Genomic DNA, 21567 nt, shown 5'->3' with positions numbered 1-21567 from the left:
TCACGCAGCCACCCAGGAGATCAAACGTGAGCAAGTTGAACGCCAACACTGGTAAGGGGATGGGGCACAAAATTTCCTTTCTGATGCATTTCTGAAATGTGCGCCTTCAGTAATTCTATTAAATGACTGCTTTCAGAGACTGTGACACAAAGGAACAAACATCCACCATTAGAGCTCCGACGTTATTATAACCCCTCTTTATTGCACCAACATTTTAAATGCACATCCTGTGTCATCTGGAGAGATGAGAGATGCATCTGTTAAGATGACTGAGTCATAATTACTCACAGGTTCTCCTGTTCCCGGGTCCCATTCAGGCGTAAAAAAGCAGCCCATCCCTGTAGCTGGAAGAGGAGACAGTTCACATGAAAAGGAAAAAAAATGGCATTTTGTGTTAATGGGCTGCGCAAATAAATGCAACATTACATATATAAATGCAACACACAGAGTAATTCTCAAAACTATGAGAATTAACTCACCAATGGTTATGCAGAAAACAAAACAGGATGGTAGTAGCCCAGTGGGTAAGACACTCGCCTATGAACCAGAAGACCCAGGTTTAAATCCCACTTACTACCATTGTGTCCCTGAGCAAGACACTTAACCCTCCAGGGGGGGACTGTCCCTGTAACTACTCATTGTAAGTCGCTCTGGATAAGGGCGTCTGATAAATGCTGTAAATGTAAAACAAAGTTTTGGGTGATGGTGTTTCATGCATTTGGCTTCTCTCAACCACCATAGTTCAACCACCAACCACGTTTCTATGTTTAACACTTGCTCATGCCGAAGATGGTGACAGTAGTGCTCAAGGTTCATCTTCTGTAAAAATTGGAATCATAGCCTGTAAAGATATGGCATGTCTGATTATTTCTTTCTGCGTTGTTTTGATGACAGTAAAGCTCTGCAGGAACAAAGCAGGGCACATTCAAAACCTGAGTTCCTTCATCACTGTCACATGGACATACTGCCCTCTGTTGGCGATAAGTTGGACTCTGTGTATCACACGCCCTTGTCCCAAGCAACTTACTATCAGTAGTTACATGGACAGTCCCCTCCCTGGGGACACTCAGGGTTAAGTGTCTTGCTCAGGGACACAATGGTAGTAAGTGAGGTTCAAACCTTTGACACCGCGGACTGCTGGTTCATAGGCGAGTGTCTGACCCACTAGGACACCACCACCCAACCACCAGAATCCTGACTGTCCTGAGGACGAATTCGACATTTTTAAGTGCAACATAACACAATTCAAAAACCAGCACTTTAAATAAATTTTTACTATTACTCATAAATAGCTTGATTCTAATGTTGCGTGCTTTTTGATTGCAGCTTTATTTCTTTCAGAAGGAGGTTATGATGCAATCCATTGCCCAATTTTCCTGAACTGCAGTTTTCTTTTACTGCTCTGTCAGAATAAGATGACACACCTACTAAGTGTTTTGTATTAAAAATGTGTGTATTTAGCAGTAGGTTAAACAGGAGAAATTGGTTAATTTGAAAACTCTTGTGCCCATTATGTTAAAAAAGACATCAGAAGATACATTACAACTGTGAGTGCAGGTTAGCACTAAAGGCGCGAACAATATTTAACAAAAGCAATTGGGGAGGTTTTGTTGGACTCAAAGTTCCAAGGATCACAAGGCCACCATTTCCCCTTGCTCGCTTTTTCGCTGACACCAGTAGGTGTGTAGTCCAGGCACACTTCCCCTCGTGTGCCACAAGCTCCGAAGCGGCGCGAGAAATGGAAGGCCACAAAAACAAGGCCTTGCCAAGATTACCCGATGAAGACGTGAAAGAAGGAAAGGTTTATGGGAACGTGTTCGCCGAACTCGAGTCGGTAGACTTGCCTTTAGGAACGACGTTAAGGTATGATTCTCAGTACTAAAAATGTACCTGTCTGTCAAGATTTACATTTACATTTGATTTTATTTTACATTTTGTTACGCACAGCACATGCAGACAGAATAAATAGGCAGTAGTGAGAAATAACAGGTTGTAAGATAAGCGCGTGTTAACAGTTTAAGTATTGGTGCAAACTGTGGTGTTGTGAACATCGGCACTCAAAGGTATTAAGGAGGAGAGGTGCATCTTGGGCAATTATTTAAACTTTACTAAATCCCGAGGGAAATTCTTTTGTCCTAATCACACGCTCAGAGCAAGAAGAGAATATAAGAACAGAACAGTAATGATAGTGCAGAAAAAAAGGAATAAATAACTGTGACAGGTATCGTAAAGTGACATTAATTAGATGAGTGATCTGAATAAGTGACATTTTGTTGTGCACAATTTTTTGTAGAGGTAGCAGCATGTTGTGAAAATGCAACATTCGGATAGCACTATTTTTCTGCGGTAAGAAAGTAACGTAGTATTTTTTTTTAAATAATAAATACCAACGCTGTCGCCACGTTAATCGCCGACTGTCACGAGTCAGACGCTCTTTTTCCTCGTAACTGCGTGTTTATGCGGCACCGTGTTCGCCCTCTGGCGCCCCCTGTCGGTCGGACGCGGCCTCCGCGTCTCAGCCGCACCGCTTCCGGAGCGCCGCCGCCGCCGCCGCCGCCGCGATGAATAAAACCAACATGGCGGACGCCGAAACCTTGGAGAGCATAACAGAGCACGAACGCATCCTGCAGGAAATCGAGAGCACCGACACGGCCTGCGTCGGCCCGACCCTGCGGTGAGGAGATGCCCCGTCTCGCCGCCCCCCGGGTTTTTTTCCCGTCACGGCGAACCGTGGACGGGCAGGGCTCGTTTTTGCGGCTCCGGGCCTTTGTTAGCTAACGCTGTCCCGCGAGGCTACATGGCTGACAGCCCGCGGCCGAAGTAACGGCGCGCCGAGGGCACTTCGGTCAGGGACGTAAAAAAAGCGCCTTTTGGTCGCGTCGTCGTCGTGTTTGCCGCGCTGTCGCCGGCGCGTCGCTGCGGTGCGTCACACCGCGGGGACTCGGTTTAGGTTTAATGTCGCCCCCGCCCCTCACGTTCAGAAAGCGGCGCACATTAATATCTATTTGCGGCCGTCGCGTTGCGGCACAGAGCGGAATGCGCGGCCACCTGTGCGTCCTGCGCGGAGAGATGACCGCTGTGAACCCGGGGAGTGTAGCTCAAGGTTGTCATCGTCTGTCTTTAAAAAAAATTTTAAAAAATCGATTTTAGAATAAAAAAAACTGAAATAATCTGTGTTGTTTGGTAACAATAGTGACCATAAAATAATATTTTCACACTAATAAGTACCTTTTTATGTGGCAGAATTCAGTATATTTCACAATAAGGCACTGCATGCCAAAATGTGTTGAATTATTTCACAATATTACGTTGCTTCTGTATATTGTTGACATGGCTATGTATTTCATTTCGATCGAGTTCCATTGTAATATTCAGCGAGCGAATGACCGTGGCCGATTTTATAAACACAGCCAGCAACGTGACACTAGTTTCTCCATCAACACCGCGCAAGTTTTGCTTTCATGGTTTCAGACCACCTTGTTCCTTTATGCAACCCACAAAAAGACACAGTTTGTGGTGTCTTTTTATCCACAACCAGACATACAAGGGTGTCATACACAGCCAAATCAATTATTAGCTGTGAGTTGCTGTTTATAAATCAGGAGATCGTACCTCGTCCACCGAAAACACTGTGTTGGTCCCCACCCAGGACCCGTGGAGTGTCTGTACGAGGGCTTATTTAAATTATTACTCCCATGTGTGTTTGTTTTGCGTCTTATGCTTTCATTGTGTGTCACACTGACATATTTTTTTATATCAGAAATTCAACCCATATGTGCACATTAGTGGTGTCGCCGTTAACTTACATTGCACCATTTAGCAGACGCCCTTATCCAGAGTGACTTAGAATCAGTAGTGACGGGGACAGTCCCCCCCCCGGAGACACTCAGGATTAAGTGTCTTGCTCAGGGACACGATGGTAGTAAGCGGGGTTCGAACCTGGGACTCCCGAGAATCCTTGTGCCCCGGGGCTAAAGAATTCACTTCTGCCTCGTCGGGCTGTGACAAAATATGACAGCTATGCTGCCTTGTTCTGCCGGCTGGGCGTGCGTCGCGTTGGTCTCAAAGTCAAACACATGCTAATAAACCTTCGGTTCGATTTAGAAATGGGCATTAACTCTTTTACTTTTTTTTTTTTTTTTTTACTTTTTTTGTCTTCATTTTTTGGTGTATTAAAGTTAGGCCTGTATTAATATATAGGCCCGTATATATATATATATATCGGGCTACTGAGCTTGTGGGAGGAGTTCTCCTGGATTCAGCTCAGTCAGCTGCCCGCGGGTGGACGAGAGGACGCAACCTTTCAGTGTCCGGCTCAGAATAACAGGAAGAGGGGAAACCTTTTCCAACCTTTGTACTGCTGATCGTGCTTGTGTGTGTGTGTGTGTGTGTGTGTGTGTGTGTGTTTCCGCTCGCCCTTGTAATTTGGTGACCGGGATATTTTGCATCCAGGGTGCTTTGTTTGCCCCCCAGAATGCTTGTATTAAAGCTCTGATGATCTGCATGTTGATAGTGGGCGCGGTCACGTTTATATTAGGAGTGCAGAGAATGGAGGGAACCATATTAACAAAATGTTCTTTCCTCCTCTCCAACGTACAGATAACTTGCAAGGGTCATGCATTGTAAATCCTGAAGACCAACTTGGCGTGACATTAATGGAGATCCTGGTAGCCTAGTAGGTAACACACTCGATCATGAACCAGAAGACCACAAAGTCCCAGGTTCAAACCCCACTTGCTACCATCGTGTCCCTGAGTCTCTCCAGTGGGACTGTCCCAGTCACTGCTCGAGACAGTGTTACACACAAAATAATATAATAATACACAGGAATTGTGCCATTGTGTGTGTGTTATGGTCGGCCATTTGGTTGGGTGGAGGTCTGAGGAAGCACCTGGGTGCGGTGACCTCCACTGTTCAACACCGGGTGGATGTTTTGTCACCAAGGCTCACCGCCGTTCAGCACTCCTCCAACTTGGTCCCGTTTGTTCCTGTGCACCATGGGATGTTAATGGTCGTAAACGTCTTTCTTCTGCATTCTTCTTTCTTTCTTCTGTGTGTCCATGGAATCGCTGTCCAGCCACTAGAGGATTGTTCCTCTGAAGCTGATGCTAATCACTGGGACATGACTCGTGTGTCATTGTTGTAAAAGGGGCGAGGAAATAATGGGGACGGTGCTTTGACCTTTCAGTTACGTTGTACTGCTTCCTTAACCACTAGGGCCACTTCTTATTCTTCAGTTGCGCAGATTTGTATCGTAGCGAACTGTCAAAATCGACAGTATCGGGACATCAGCGCTATCTACGTTCTCAGCAATTTCCCAACAGTAAGTTGTAAAGTGACACTTCACATCATGTGGTCTTGCAGAAAGGTGGCTGTCCTGTTCTTCAGCTGGACTTCGGAGCCAATAACGTCAGTTTTGCAGAAGTTAATTATTTTTCCCTGTTGCTGTAGGGGTTGGGTGCTGGTCTGTGTGCAGGAACTGGGCTGTGAGTTTTATTTTGTGTTTTAGCATGCATGGCAGACCATGCCGACGTGTTGTTTTACGGCACTTTTCACATCATAGATGAGACTCAAACCTCAGCAGGCCATAGCAGAGGGAATTCCAATTATTGCTATTATTTCAGAACCCATAACCTACTTATGTCAGGGTAGGAAAACGTTACAATTTTAGTCGTATTTCTGCTACCTATCGTGCAAGTTGGTTTCAGTTCCTGTCCAGCAGAGGGCGCAATCGGCCTGAAAATGGAAAATCTCCCGGTCTGAGAAAGTGAAGTGATTTTGTGTGATTGTGTGACCGTGTGCTGTGCATCACAGTGACAACGAAATGTGTCTTCTGCATTTACCCATCGCCTTATTGAGCTGTGGGCAGCCGTGAAAGGTGGCAGTTTGAGTCCACAACCATCTTCCGATTACGAGGCCAACCACTGCCCCATCGCTGGAATTTTGTGGTCCCTCTTGCCTTCACATCACCTGGTTTCACTGATCAAACGCTCTTCTCCATTTTGAACGTGATACCCACTGTCCAGTGCCCTCTGATCTACTAGACTTAATTTACACCTTAAGGTATTACGAGCTAGTGATTGTGACTTTTCACCAGTAGGTGGCATGAGAATAACATACAATATTATGTCTCTTGAGGCTCCAGTGGACCAGCTTAGTCAAGATGCTCACGTTAAAAAAAAGTACCGATATTGTAAATCTGGCCCAATTCGGGACGTCGGCATGTTCACCTCGCGTTTCTTGACCGTGATAAATACAAGCTCTCCCTGACTCCGCCTCCATGCTGTGTGAGTGACCGCTTTCCTCCCAGCTTGCCATCTGGAGCTGCTGAACCGTGGCCATCGTTCCGGGAGAACCCGGCGCTGAACGCTCAACACCTGCTCGCGCCCCGGCGCCAGACCTCGCGGGTTTACCTGCCGAGCTCCGCCCCCTGTTATCCCTGAGAGAGATAGGCTCCTGATTGGACCAGTCACAGTGTCAGGACCGGCAGAGGTCAGATATTGACTGGCCTGTGTTGCTTGTTTGAACGCAGGATGGTCAGATGATCTGTGGCTACTTATTAAACCCGTTAGTTCAAGTGGTCGGGTGCTGATGGAGGCCGACGTTGTTCTCTTTTAAAACCTGGCATGACCTGTGGTGGCCGCCCCGCCATCTTCTGACTCCAACCCCAACATCCATCACCTGGATTGATCTGACCACGTAAAGGCTGCTTCTAAAACGCTACTCTTTCACCTGACTTCATTCAAGTAAAATGAATGTTTGAACTTACTCACTGTTTGTAATTAGTGTCTTATCTTGCATTGAGTATAGTTTTTAATTGGTTTGAAATACTTTTCATTTTATGTTCTTGAAAATAATCACAAATCTTTTGTTTATTTATTTTAAGGTTGAGGTGACCCTGAACTTATTTGTCGCCCTGTCTTATTTCCCCTTTAGATCCGTATACGATGACCAACCTAATGCACACAAACGGTTTATGGAGAAACTTGACGCCAGAATACGCAACCATGACCGCGAGATCGAGAAAATGTGTAACTTCCACCATCAGGGTTTTGTGGACGCCATCACCGAGCTGCTCAAGGTCCGAGCAGACGCTGAGAAGCTGATGGTGAGTTGAAGGCAGAGTTTTTTTTATTAAAACGTAAGGTTTTGTGTGTGTATGTATACAAATATATTATATAGTGCATAATTCATCCTAATAAAAAACATAATTCAGATGTGCAAGGCATATGTATTTATTTAGCATCTATAGTAGGGCAGTGATTGCCTTGTGGTTAAGGAAGCGGCCCTGTAGTCAGAAGGTTGCCGGTTCGAATCCTGAGGTGCCACTGAGCAAAGCACCGTCCCCACACACTGCTCCCTGGGCACCTGTCATGGCTGCTCACGAAGGGTGGTGGTTAAATACAGAGGACACATTCGTTGTGTCACCGTGTGCTGTGCTGCAGTGTTTCACAGTGACAATCACTTCACTCTCTTTCTTTCTATTGTGCAAATAAACAAAGTAATAATAATACTAATTGAAATTATATGTAATATGGAATGTTAAAGCAAAATGCAAAAAATTGTAGGTACAATATCATGAAATAATTGAAAGTGGCTGTTCTTGAATATCAGCACGGTGGCATACGCCAATTCTCTTTAGCTCCATTCACGTGAAATACGCAGCACAGAATGACTCCAAATGTTGCAATTAGACCGGCATTACATAAAGCATATTCAGATAACAAGTGATATGGTACGGCGTCAATGGGGGTCACCACGCATCTTTGTCTGTTGGGATTAATGAGATTTTTATAAAATCCCAGAACGGGGCTTCTTACGACAGTGACCTAATGAGGCTCGATATGTGGGAAAGTCTGCGGCCGTGCGCCCCGTGCACCTGCGAGCCCGGGTACCGGACACCGGCCCGACGGGGCCTCGGAGGCTCCCCACACATTTGATGTGAACCAGCCACCCAGTGTTTAATTACCAGAAAATGCTCCTTGCATTCGGCCCCAGACAATGAATGGCGCATAGAGCTCATTGAGGTTATCAAGAAGGGGACCAGTGGTCAATTGGGTCATTGATTTGAATTGTTTGACAAGACCCGGAGGAACAAGTAGAGTTCAAAAATCCCAAGTAAAATTGAGAAGTTTGTCACAGAATCTGTTGGAAGGTCCTGTCACAAGCGATTAGGGTGCATAAAAGCGTCCCGGCCGAGCAAAAGTTCAAGTTCCCGCTGCACATTTAATTTGAATTTGTGGCCCTTTGTCTGTGTGCCCTCATGAAGCATGATCTGATTACAAGGGTGAGCAGTTACAACAGGGAATTACGGCCTTATTTGTCTAACAAAAGTGATATTATGTTTTAAGGTCCAAGTGACGGACACCAATCGAAGACTCCAGGACGCCGGGAGAGAGGTACTGTCAGCGTGTCTGCCGTTGGGATGATGGACGCGGCGAAGGAGAGAAGTTTACATGTAGACAATAGCGCAGGGTGAACTGTCTTGTTAATTGTCGGGGCCCTGACACTCCTTGACCTTTCCTTATGTAAGGTGACAGCCCAAATGGAGGAGGTCATTCGCTGCAGGGTTCAGCAGAGGAACATGGCCACCACCGTGGAGAAACTGCAGCTCTGCATTCCCGGTCAGGCACTGGACATACATACACACATGTTCATTCTTCATGGAAGAATGAATATGAATTCAAATGTAAATTTTTTATATATATTTTTTTTTATTTAGAATTATTAAGAATAGGATTGTGATCCTGCTTTGAAGGATTTATTCACTTATCATTTATTAATTATTCATATATGCTTTTAACATGGTCTGTTTGAGTGTGATTCTGATCCATTGACGTTATATGGGGTTAAATTTTATCCATTTTTAATCTTGTTGGAGGGTGACTGGTATAAGCAAGATAGTCCATGAAGATTTGTGTTAAATCTTTGTCATTAATTATTTAATGAAATATTTGCTGAAAGTGATTATTTTATTTCTTTCAGTGCTTGAAATGTACAGCAAACTTAAGGAACAGCTAGAATCTAAAAGGTAATTTTATTTTTATTTTCTTGGTTCCACTCATTAGTTTAGTTTTTATTACTACGTTAGTAATAACTAACGTAGCATACATTCTCAAAACCTTTATATGATGTGAAGTGACTATATGCATTATTCTGGTGTGTCCTGAAGAAAAATAAAAAATAAAAAAAAAACACTTGATTGCACCCTGCCTTTGCCCTGAACCTGAAAATAATGACCCTTCCTTGTCCATTAACGTCTACTCAGTAAATCATAGCACATCATGGGCTAGTGAAACTATTCAAATGCAAGACAATTGACCTTGTGTGTGCCCTTCTTCACAACACTGGCTACCGCCGAGCTGTCACCGGGCTTCATCCAAATTGAGGCAATTAGCGCAGTCCATCTTTGGCCCGGCGAGAGCTGTGTTGCCGCGGTGCACTAATGACCGGGCCCCGGACATGGTCTAATCAGGCAGGGATTCTCTCAGGGTTCTCATGTGAAGGCTTGCTGTGAAGGGGCGTCAGTCACCCCACAAGGCCACAGTGCCACTTTGGCGCTGGTCCGTTCAGTTCGTGTCATAGGGTGTTACAAATAAAAGACTCGGTGACCAATGACTAGTTTTTCTGCGATGTCCTCACTACCTTCATGCGACCTGGTTGTGTTCAGGCAGCAGAATTGGATCGGGAGGATCCGAGATTCACTTTTCAAAATGTAAATAAAGCACGAACAGTGCAAATAATGGCAAAGGTTATTGAAATTAGATTTACAATTCTCAGCAGTACCATGGTCCAGGGACGTAATCGTCCTGTTTGGCTGGTTTTATTAATATTACATGGCAAATAAAGGAATCCATGATAGTGACTGAAATGACCATTCACTTTTCAGAAGCATATATTATAGTTATTACTTATAATTTATCATAAATACAAGGGCAGGGGGGTTTGGGGGGCTTATTTTGTCATTACCTGTTGAGCACTTTTTTTTTTTTTTTTTTTTTTTTTTTTTTTGTATTCCAGATATTATGCAGCGTTGAAAACCATGGAGCAGCTGGAGAATATTTATATTCCTCGGGTTAGTCACTACCGATTCTGTCAAATCATGGCTGAGACCCTTCCAAAACTCCGGGAGGAAATCAAGGACATCTCCATGTCAGACCTAAAGGATTTCCTTGAGAGCATTCGGAAGCATTCAGATAAGATTGGCGAAACTGCCATGAGACAGGTAGGAGCCTTTAAAGTGTTTTTTTTTTTTTTTTCATTTTTATACCAACCAACAGTTAGAGAAAGTCACCGGATGGACAGCACAGCCCAGGGTTACACAACGAAATGTGTCCTCTGCATTTAACAATAGTGTGAGTGGGAACGGTGCTTTGCTCAGTGGCACCTTGCCGGTTTGGGATTCGAACCGGTGACCTTCCAACGGGTCTTTTTCCTTACCCACTAGGCCACTACTGCCCCATACTAACTAATATCACGAGAGCCATGTTTTAGGTGCTACCACATTTAAGGGACTTGTTGAAAATGTGGCGTGTGGAAAACACTTTGTCTGGCCATTGTGTTTCAGGCTCAACAACACAGGACGTTCAACAGTGCTGTTCAAAAACAGGCCAGCATGGGCTTCCCCAAACCGCTTTACACCCTAAATGGCAGGACGTCCACCCAGCAGAATGGCCTTGACACCGAAGAAGGGGCCGATGAGGATGATGCAGATGAAGAGGTATAGAAGGCATAAATGTTTTTTTTTTTTAAACAAACCATTGGCCAATACAATTTATATCGGTCTTATTGGTCCCCTAATTCTGTATCTGAAGTCTCTTTCCAAAATTCAGCAATAGTGCAGAATTACAGCCACTTGAATCCAGTCGCGCAATGAGATTTCCCCAGGATGCACCGTTTCTGTGTCTGTAGCTTTAAATGCTAATGAGGAGTAGAGAGGCAGGGCGAGGAGGAGAGCGGCCTATACAAGTTAAGGGGGCATTCGCGGAAACAGGAAGTTGCGTTGGTGCTTTACCAGAAAAAAATACTGGTACTTCAGAGTCTCGCATGATGGAACTAAGGGGACATAAGGGGGACAAATTCCAGATCCGACCTTCTAAGCTGCTGCTCTCAGAACGGTGAAGCAGAATGACCAAAGAACTTTACTTCTTAAAATCATCCAATCAAAATTCATGCTGTGAATCAAATTTTCGAAGATTACTGCCCCTCAGTGGCAGTAGCCATCGATTGTGTTTCAGACAGCTAACCACCGCTCCATAGAGACTGAATGGGATTTAGCTATCTAGCTGTTTTGGACAATAATTGCTGTTTGGTATGTGTATGACAGCGAGAGAAGAAATACTTTTTTGGGTAGGAAATGAAATAAAATGTTTCAGTGTCAATCAGACTCAGAAAAAGTGTTAGTGACCCCCATCTTGTTCGTAGCCCTTGTTGCCCTGGAAACATCTCTTGGTTACTTATTAAATATAATCTGTTGAAAATTATTCAAGTATCGTTCGCTTTCTCTTCGTAGGTTTTAACGGCTCAAGATCTTGTGGACTTCTCCCCCGTCTACAGGTGTCTGCACATCTACACCGTGCTGGTGAGTCTCGCTGGTGTACACGTCTGCTTTCGTTTACGAGGGTTTAATTTTCACGGTGAGAAGCCATCCACAACTGCCTTTTCCGGCTGAAACCCACGTGGATTCTGCAGATTTTTCCTTTTCTGCCTGGAGTCCAGGGCACGTACCTGCCTTCTCATTTCGTACACATTCCTCTGCCCCGCCCTCCTGATCAGTGTGTTATCGGTGAAGCGCTTCTCCAGCAAAGTGGTCCACCAATCCCCAGTGGCTTATCCAAGCACGGGGATTTCCACGGTTTTTACTGGCATACCACCGCTATAATCTGTGCGTTTAAACGGAATGGAAGCCGCCGAGGGCCAGGAGCGTGTTTGTTTGGTAGGTTTAGCTGCGCACAGGCTCCTCTCATCTGGTGAGAACTAATCCCGTGTCCTTAAACTCCACAGGGGGAGGAAAAAAAAAAAGGCCTCCAGTGTCTAATAGGATTGACCGGCCCGTAACCTCCGTCTCGACCGTAAAAACAAAACCGGGGGGGAAAAGGGCTAAGCTGCTGGCATTCATGCCGCGCACAAACTGCAGCGTTGTTCACTGGGCGGAGGATGAGTCGATGGCTCGCGGTTTCCCCTGAATGGCTCAGCTAATGAGAACATTGGTGGGCTCCTCTCCTGTACACCCCAAACACAAAATGCTAACGGACGGAGGTCAAAAGCAGAATCCGCTTCTGCCCGTGCGCTTGAATACAGACGGACTCATACTTACGTTGTATACCTGAAGCTACAGCCGTATGCAGCGCAATGCAAAAGTTTGTGCACCCAACCTGGTTACTGTTTAGTGAAAACGAGTATTGTAAATTCCGGCATATAAGCAGCTACTTTTTTCACATGCTTTGTGAACTGTAGCTAATTTATGGATTTTTATAAGCTAACTAGCTTCCTGCCACCAACATATTTAAGCTTGTCCAATGAAATTACCGAACAGGTCATAGTGGACCAATGACAACGTTTCAGCAAACTCACTCACACTTAATTTTTCGGATCAGTCATTTTATGCTTTGTGAATAGACCTTCATTGTAAAAAAGAAGGAAATAGAAGAAGAAGGAAACAGAGCTGCTGCATGTAAACCTGAGTGCACAGGAGGACAATTACGATGGCAATTACGATGCTTTTCCTGTATTTTCGCCAAGAAAGTGTGTGACAATGTAATTGCACACCTTCAGGCTGTTTAATTCTGAGACTGAAGAAGACAACTTTAGTACTGTTAAAAGCACTGTTCTGAAAGAAACATTTGCAGTATATATGTAATTGTGGATATTACCGCATTAATTTTATTTATTATTTTTTTTAAACATCTTTCCTGATGCCCTGCTCCGATAATATTTAATGTTTCAATGGGGTCACCTGCGGCTTATAGAAAATGCGGCTTATTTGCCTTTTAAAAAAAATTTGTAGGTGCGCTCTATAGTCCGGAATTTACGGAATCACCCTACCTGGCTGAGCTGCTGGTCTCACACACACTTTAAAAAAAATAAAAATAAATAAAAAAATTGGGCGCTATCATCCTTTTCCAGTTTTAGCTTTCCAAAATTATGAAATGAATTCCAACTTTCAAATCTAGACATAAAACTAATTTTCCCCATTGTTTTCAACTGTGTGTGACAAACATTTTTATCACAAGTATTTTAATTGCACTTTTTTGTACAGCACATCGGTAGGATGCTGCATTGTCTTTTTAATTGGCTCTATGAAGGAATTTTTATTTGATTTTTTTTATTATTATTTATTTATTATTTATTACTCTGCACTGTATTCTGTATTTATTCTGTATTTTGCCATTTTAACACAGTGTATGTTAGATTTTTAGTACCTCAACTAAAGTACCTGTTGTTTTTATTCATGCAGAAGAGTTATTTGATTGCGATTGACCTTGAAGAATACAATCTTGAATTGTATCAATTGTGACCTGATATTTTTGATCTTCACATAAAACTTTAAATGGCAGTAATCTAATGCAATTTAATCCACAAATGATTTCTCATTGTGATTGTCCAAATTATCTATACAGAGTGCAGTTTATATTCTCATGTCATCTAATGTATTATCTCTTAAGTAAATGGATAGTTATATCCATTGTTTTTAATTTATTTATCTATTCACAGCTAAATAAGCAACTTAATTTACAGTTATCATGGAAGAGGGCGAGAAATTCATATTGGGGCTTGATATATGATTGTTTTTAGGACTGTCGCCCACCGGGGCATCACTGTCATGGTGTAAATCGTGGACCCTGTTGCTATCATCATATTCCATCAGACAACAGCGGATATAAATCAGTCAATGAGCTCAGGTTTTGGCCCTCGGCGCCTTTCTTGCTTATTTGAGCTTGTCTCAACCTTTTTGCAGTTTTGGTGTCATCATAAAGGTGAATCCCGAAGCCTTGTCCCCGTGGGATAGTTACAAAGCTGCATTGTTGCCACATGTCACATGCTGTTTGCCATATAAATCAATTGGAAGTGGAAAAAAATATATCGCACATATCATTAAGACAGCTTTTTGCATGTGCCTTTTTCAGGGTGACAGGGAAACCTTTGAAAATTATTACCGTAAACAGAGAAAGAAACAGGCAAGGCTTGTACTGCAGCCTCAGTCCAATATGGTAAGTGTGTTTTTAAATAATTAAGATTTTTCTTATTTAAATTTTTTTTTTTTTAAATCCCATTTACCTTTTGGACGCTTGCTCCGTGTTTTTATTTCCAGCATGAAACTGTTGAAGGCTACAGAAAGTACTTCAATCAAATTGTTGGGTGAGAGTCACCGCATTTTGTATTTACTGATTGTAAGAGACACATGCTGACTTTTTTTTTTTTCTTTAACAGGTTTTTTGTGGTGGAGGACCACATTTTGCACGCCACACAGGGCCTGGTGACCAGGGCATTTACGGACGAGCTGTGGAACATGGCCCTCTCCAAAATCATTGCAGTGCTCCGCACCCATTCTGTAAGTTTTCATGCATGCATGCATGCAAATTCACAAAAGCACAGAGAAGGCGCGCACCCAGAATACTCTGACCTTAGCACGCTCATAACAGGTGAACAGGGGGGCGGACTGCTTTCAGTCTCATGCAAAGCTGGAAAAGCTCCTTCTGCTGAGCTGTGTGGCCTGGGCTGCGTCCCTTTTTGTGATTGAAAGTTCGCTAGCGGTGGGAGAGGGCCGGCTCAACCCCTTTGTTTGCCCCCGCTGGGACTCAGACTGTGCCGCAGCCACGGGGTATTTGCATAATCCCTCACTGATTTACAACTGACTGGGCCCTTCCAAACACACTCCCATTCCAGCAGTTTAGAATATTCACAGTTAATCTGCTGTTATTGTTGCAATCTGTACTCATTAGGCTCAACTGACCTCTTCATTAGATCAGATTGAATAGATAGCCGCTGAAAGGGCTCACCAGGAAATGATTCCAATTATCTTTCTGAATGCTCCGTTTTTAAAATAAACGTCACAAAAACAGGCCATGGTTTAAGTCTCTTTTTGTGCTCCTGGGCCATTCGCTGGAAATGGGCGTACAGGCACCTTATGGTATAAGGTGAGTGTGCTTATGTCCCTGATCATACGCCTGCGTCCGCGGAGTGTGCTGGAGGTAGATAAGTGTCGCCTGAGGCGCGGACTGATGCTGCGTGTCACCGGCCGGCTAGTGCTTATTTGCCCGGGTGATTTACGCACTCCCGCAGTCAGTGAAGGGCAGGGCAGCCTCCTTATGTAAATGTTTAACGAGAGCGAGAGAAAGCCTACGAGAGCGTCGAAAGAGGGTCGTAAATCACCACGCCAGCGGCCCCTGGACTGGTCCGCAGGTCCTTGTGGTGGACCCAGAGCAGGTGAGGGGAGTGCGGCAAAGCGCCGACTTTTCTGGCAGCTCTGCCAAAGAAGGTGGTTTACGTGGAATCAAAGTTCAAAGCATTTCTAACCAATTATTTGTTTTCATTCTAGGCTTGCCAGATTTTGGCAAAATTGATCTTTGAAACTTTCGGTCTTTAGAGAACTTTGGCAACAACTTCTCACTTCACGACAAAATGTTATTAAATAAAATAAGTAATATATGTAAGTATGTGAATATAAATTAACAGTAAATAATCTTCGAAAAAGACACTAGTTAATAAATAACAGAAAATACAATGCAAAACGGAACACAACTAATCGTTTTATCTAGATTTTTTTTTTTTGTAATCACCCAGCCCTACTGTAATAATTGTCCAATCTCACGACTGGACTACTGTAACGCCCTTCTAGGTGGTCTACCTCTATGTACCATCCGACCTCTCCAACTCATACAAAATGCAGCAGCACAACTGATCTTCAACCTTCCCAAATCCCCCCACACCACCCCTCTGCTACGTTCCCTCCACCGGCTCCCAGTAGCTGCACGCATCAGGTTCAAAATACTGATGCTGGCCTACAAAGCCAAACATGGAGCAGCACCATCCTACCTCACAGCCCTTATTACACCTCACACTGCACCTCATATACTCCGAGCCTCCAGTACTGCTCGCTTGGTCCCTCCATCTCTGAAGGTAAAAGGAAGACATTCATCTAGACTCTTCTCCGTCTTGGCCCCTCGGTGGTGAAATGAACTTCCCCTCGAGGTCAGAACAGCTCAGTCACTGAGCACCTTCAAACGACAGCTCAAGACCTTCCTCTTTAAAGAATATTTAGATTAAATTGTAATTTTCTTGTTGTCGAACTTGTGTACAGAATCTACAACAGAGTGAATAAAATAGATGTATTCATAGTTGGGGGTCCTAGTGAACCGGAATTGATCTCTTCATCGATGGTAACTTAAGCACGTTGGCACGTATCGCTCTGGATAAGGGCGTCTGCCAAATGCCGTAAATGTAATTCCTGATCATGTACTTGATGTTATGCATAAACGTTGTCATTATTTTCTTTATATTTTCACACTCTCAGATTTTGCTGAGATGTAGATTGTGTAAATAATCTACGTTTTACATGCCAGTTTGCAAATACGGTGGCTTTGTGCCTAAATGGAGCCCCAAGTTTGTGAGGTTCTTGTGACCCGGAGGAAGGACCTGTGTGTAGAGGCATTTTCTAATCCTGGGACAGACACCCCACTCCCCAAAGACCTCCCCCTACAAGGACGCCTCCATTTCATCAACGAGGCCCCGAGGGCATGGCATTCACATGCAAATGTGTCTTTAAGACTCATTTATTACAGCCCAAGTTATTTAATCAATAAGTTACCCATTCGATGCTAATGGAACGTTTAGGGGCAAATCAGACTCGCATGTGTGATTCTGGCCAGCTTCTTGTGACACAAGCAGAACAAATACCTACAAGTAGCATTGCACAAGGTGGTAGTAGCCTAGTGGGTAACACACTCACCCACTACAGCCAGTGTGTTCCTGAGCAGCACACTTAACCCTAAGTGTCTCCAGGGGGACTGACCCTGTAACTACTGACTGGAAGTCACTCTGGATAAGGGCGTCTGGTAAATGCTGCAAATGTACATGTGAAGACCTTAATGAAACAAATAAAAACGGGTTGTTGTTCTAACGTTTTTTTTTTTTTTTTTATTCTGCATTTCTGTAGTCGTACTGCAGTGATCCTGACCTGGTTTTAGAGCTGAAGAACTTGATTGTAATATTTGCCGACACGTTACAGGTAAGAAATGGTGTTTGCAGTGTGAAAATAGTTTTGCCTCCATCAGAACCTCATATGTTCAAAACAAGTCACTTGAAGACCAGAAGACACCGCTCTCTTGCAAATAATCAGCAAGAAAGACACTGTGGATGTGTCCATTTAACATTTTCTAACTATTCTGCCCTTGTTTGACCTGTGGGACAGGGGTATGGATTCCCTGTGAACAGATTATTCGACCTCCTCTTTGAAATAAGGGACCAGTACAACGAAACTTTGCTGAAGAAGTGGGCACTAGTTTTCAGGTACGTGCGTTTGGTGTAGAGATACCTGCATTTGTGGGAAGCTTCAGACCCTCAGTGTGTGTGTGTGTGTGTGCGCGCATGTGTGGTGTTAACAGGGAGATATTTGAGCTGGACAACTACAGCCCCATCCCGGTGGAGAACGAGGAGGAGTACCGATCGGTCATTAGCCGATTCCCATTTCACGATGCTGAAATTGAAAAGGTAAAACGATTAAAATTAATGGACATAATGCAGGTCTAACAGATGGTCCCGTAGTCCCTTACACCATGCGTTCACTCCATCATATCACCGCAGATCGAGGTTCACGTCTCTAAATTACGTCCTGTAACCGGATACAAAAAAAAAAAAACTTTTAATACATTCTTTGGAGCGCTGAAGCTCTTTTGTGTGTTTTTTTTTTTTTCTGTGCTGCAGCAACAGTTTCCAAAGAAGCTCCCCATGTCCCAGTCAGTGCCTCAAATCTACATCCAAGTGAAGGAGTTCATCTACGCCAGCCTTAAGTTTTCGGAGTCCCTGCACCGCAGGTCAGTCTAGGCCATCCGTAGTGCTCCGAGCACATAATAACCAACCCTTATAACCAAATATATATATAGAAAATAGTGTAATAAGCCATAAAATATCCCTTTTCATGAAATTTGTAATGCATTTTCTGATCTGCTCTCAGGTGCCATGGTACGGTTACGTAGCTGAGTAAGTGATTTAGTTTGTTGAGGTACAAATGAAGAACAGAATATATGTATCGTGCGTTTATATTCCAGTATTCAGTTAGCCTGAGTGCTTTGTGATTTTATGTCCAGCCATGGGAAGCCCCTTTAAAAAAAAAAAAAAAAAGAAAAAGAAGCTGTTTTTGACTGGCAGATGAGGACGCCCCATCATAATATCTGCCTGCTTTCATACCTCCTGCCAATATTTGTTCTCTCCATAAGCTCTGCAGCATTCCTAGCGCCTGTGTCAATTCCGAGGGGGGGGGGGTCTGTGTTGTACTTGTCTTTGGCCCCCCAAATCCTTTCCCAGGGATTGTGCGTCCCTGCAAATCCAAGAGTGGTGCTCGGGGTGCCAGCCTCGCCCGCTGATGGCGTAGTGACATCCCATAGTGCCCTGGTGGCAAGCGCTTAGGCCCGCCACTTCTACATTTGGGCTTATTCTTATGTTCAGAACTTTTTTTTTTTTTTTTTTTTTTAACTTCATAAAAGTAAAGAAGACACTGAGAAGACGTCTTAATCTGTCCATTTTCGTACCCCAACCCCCCATTCAGCATCCACTGCCTATCCCTGGGACCGCTATTTTGAGGCTTAAGGAGCGATTTAAGCCCCTTTCTTCTCCTGGCCCTCCTGGCATGCCACTGAACAATGCTAATGGATGCAACTTTTCAATCCTCCCTGCGGGGGGCTTTAACATGTTAATAAGCTGGTAACGATGAGCCTCCCAGACAGTGGCTTTCTACCTGATCCCTCCTTCCAAATCACTGACCTTGCAGCCATCCTCCATAGATGGCCCCGTTTTGTACCATTCATCTTGCCATCATTTGTATTTTGCCACATTTTCTATCAAGCCAAGTGGCGATGATACCTGACATGGGCGTCACATAATGGATGTAAACTCCATTATGTGACTGGTCAAAAATAACATCGGTTATGTGAAATTTTGTTCTTTTTTTTCCCCTCCCCTTTTTCAGCTCAACGGAGATCGATGACATGCTACGCAAATCCACCAACCTTTTACTGACACGCACACTGAGTGGCTGCTTGCAGAACTTAATTAAAAAGCCCCACATAGGACTAACAGAGGTAACTGCGATGATTCAGTTCATAAAGGAAAATACCAAGTTTGTAGTATGTAATTGGTCCTTCTTTCTAATTTTTTTGCATGTTACGTTCATCCTTGCCATTGACTTTATTATTATTTTTTTTTAATTGTCTTGCAGCTCGTTCAGATCATTATCAACACTACTCACCTGGAACAGGCCTGCAAATACCTGGAGGATTTCATCACGAACATCACTAACGTCTCCCCGGAAACCGTGCACACCACCCGGCTCTACGGCCTCTCCACCTTCAAGGTATGTTAATTAGTAGGGGGGAATCAACCTTGGCAACCTGGTACAACGTGTTCACACAAGCATTGACTATGATGGTGCTGCCATAAACTTTATGGAGCTGACTGTGTCGAGAAGTTCATGACCTTCAGGCTTAAACAAATGTGTTTTTTTTTACCCGAGAGTGATTATTATTTAATTTAGAGCTTTGAGGTCTGCCGCTTGCGCGTCAGGTGCCGGAGGCTTGAGAAGTATACGAACAGTGTGAACTATTAAGCCACACCCAACCAAACTCTAAGTGAACCCGTCATTTACATAGCCTTTACTTGCTGAATTACAGAAACAGGGATACAGCTAGTGTGGCCTTTGACCTCTGACCTCTGTCTCCGGCAGGACGCACGGCACGCAGCTGAGGGCGAGATCTACACCAAACTGAACCAGAAGATTGATGAGTTCATCCAACTTGCCGACTACGAGTGGGGCATGGCCGAGTCGGACGGCCGTGCCAGCGGCTACCTCATGGACCTCATTAATTTCCTGCGTAGCACCTTTCAGGTCTTCACACACCTGCCGGTGAGCTCACATATCACACATAACACACACAAACACACACACACACACACACACACACACTCATTCAGTGCTCATACATCTTATTGACCTTTTGTGTGTCCCTATTTTATGTCTGGATATGGTGTGAGGTTTTACATTCTGGTTACCGCATGGTAACCAGAATCTGTGGTTCATGTCGATACTGTCACAAGAAGGTCGAGAACAGGAAGTGAAGATGAGTCCTTTAATACCCTGGATGAAGGTCCATCACAATGTCCATGATATTTAGTAAAAAAAATCTTATTTCTGAAAATGGCACATGTATAAATAAGGGGTTTTTATATATACATATATAAACTAGGGTTTAAAAAGGACAAATGGTAATTTTTTTGTTTTATAGTTATTGGATGCCTTTGGGGCTGCTTGCTTGCTTAACTCTTCTGACCTCCCTGTCCCACTATTAAAAGAACATTTTTCAAGTTTATATTTTTTTATTAATTTCCCCCTGCTTTCTGTTGTCTTTTCTTCTTTAAAGAGTGTGAATGTTCCTCCGGCCTCCTTTGGTGCTATGCATTAGTTTTTTGTTTCCTGCCAGGCATGCTTTGTTTCTGAACTTCCTTTTCTCTCCATTTACTGTTGCCACACTTTCTTCCCCTCTTCCCCTTGTCCATCTTTCTTTATATTTTTCGTTTGGTGATTGCGCTCAGAATAACAACAATGACCATGCCGCCATGTCGGTAAGTAAACCTCCTTGCATCTCCGGAGGGAACCGCATGCACCTGTCTGTCCTGTGGACTCGCCTCCGAGCTTGTTTTTCGCTTCCTCTCACATGTCTCTTAACGTCAACCAGAGCGGCCGCCAGCCACAGACCTAACCTGCTTCTCCGCGCAAAGTCTCATCGTACGTGAACCATGGGCACTGTTTTTGTGGAACACACCAAAAAAAAAATTAAAAATCCTACGCAATCAAGTTCAGAGTATCAATTATGACTGGTGAAGGCGAACCTCTGTTTCTGCATGTAGAATTAGGAAGCATTTGAATTTGTCTGCATTATTATTATTATGATTATTGTTATTAGTAGTAGTAGTTGTTGATTCATTGGATTAGGTTTTTCCATTTAACATACTATATCAGGACATATCTCCAGCACTCGCTAAATATGAAACCAGAGACAAATGGATAGTCTAATGTCCTGCATAAACCTCATGATTGGGTCCCAGTTGGAAGATATTGTAATGGTGGTACAACGTTTTATATATTCATTATTGTTGCTTTAAGTGGCTCTATTTGTTTTATATGTGAGTAACATAGTTAGTAAGATAGTAACAGGTTATCAGCCATTTAGCAGGTTAAACTTAATCACTAGAGCTGAGTCTATAAAATATAATTACTCTAATCTCATTAACAGCCCTGCAGGAGGACTCTTGCCTTATCATTGTTCGATGAACGGCCACTCACTCGGGGGCCTTTTA

At 43.7% G+C, this 21567-nt stretch overlaps 1 protein-coding gene across 11 annotated transcripts in view; it reads left to right on the top strand.

The window, feature by feature from the left end:
* Nucleotides 1–1687: 1687 nt before the first annotated feature.
* Nucleotides 1688–21567, top strand: part of exoc6 (exocyst complex component 6) — a 30772-nt gene continuing 10892 nt past the window's right edge. For 2 of the 11 annotated variants that reach the window (XM_028967316.1, XM_028967313.1), the window contains exons 1-19: nucleotides 2510–2674; nucleotides 6937–7108; nucleotides 8352–8399; nucleotides 8534–8624; nucleotides 8986–9031; nucleotides 10021–10225; nucleotides 10568–10720; nucleotides 11513–11581; nucleotides 14127–14210; nucleotides 14312–14358; nucleotides 14431–14551; nucleotides 17156–17227; nucleotides 17411–17508; nucleotides 17604–17709; nucleotides 17923–18032; nucleotides 19184–19295; nucleotides 19433–19567; nucleotides 19937–20116; nucleotides 20803–20832. In XM_028967316.1, coding sequence (XP_028823149.1) covers nucleotides 2562–2674; nucleotides 6937–7108; nucleotides 8352–8399; nucleotides 8534–8624; nucleotides 8986–9031; nucleotides 10021–10225; nucleotides 10568–10720; nucleotides 11513–11581; nucleotides 14127–14210; nucleotides 14312–14358; nucleotides 14431–14551; nucleotides 17156–17227; nucleotides 17411–17508; nucleotides 17604–17709; nucleotides 17923–18032; nucleotides 19184–19295; nucleotides 19433–19567; nucleotides 19937–20116; nucleotides 20803–20832 — 1992 coding nt within the window. In that variant the 5' untranslated portion in view covers nucleotides 2510–2561. Of the gene's footprint in view, nucleotides 1864–2509; nucleotides 2675–6936; nucleotides 7109–8351; nucleotides 8400–8533; nucleotides 8690–8985; nucleotides 9032–10020; nucleotides 10226–10567; nucleotides 10721–11512; nucleotides 11582–14126; nucleotides 14211–14311; nucleotides 14359–14430; nucleotides 14552–17155; nucleotides 17228–17410; nucleotides 17509–17603; nucleotides 17710–17922; nucleotides 18033–19183; nucleotides 19296–19432; nucleotides 19568–19936; nucleotides 20117–20802; nucleotides 20833–21567 lie in introns of those variants that run through there. The other 9 variants (XM_028967321.1, XM_028967319.1, XM_028967322.1 and 6 more) reach the window with 7 other exon arrangements.

Source organism: Denticeps clupeoides, chromosome 2 (genome assembly GCF_900700375.1).
Source record: "Denticeps clupeoides chromosome 2, fDenClu1.1, whole genome shotgun sequence".
In the NCBI taxonomy this organism is placed as follows: Eukaryota; Metazoa; Chordata; class Actinopteri; order Clupeiformes; family Denticipitidae; genus Denticeps; species Denticeps clupeoides.
This window is presented reverse-complemented; position numbering and strand designations above follow the sequence as displayed.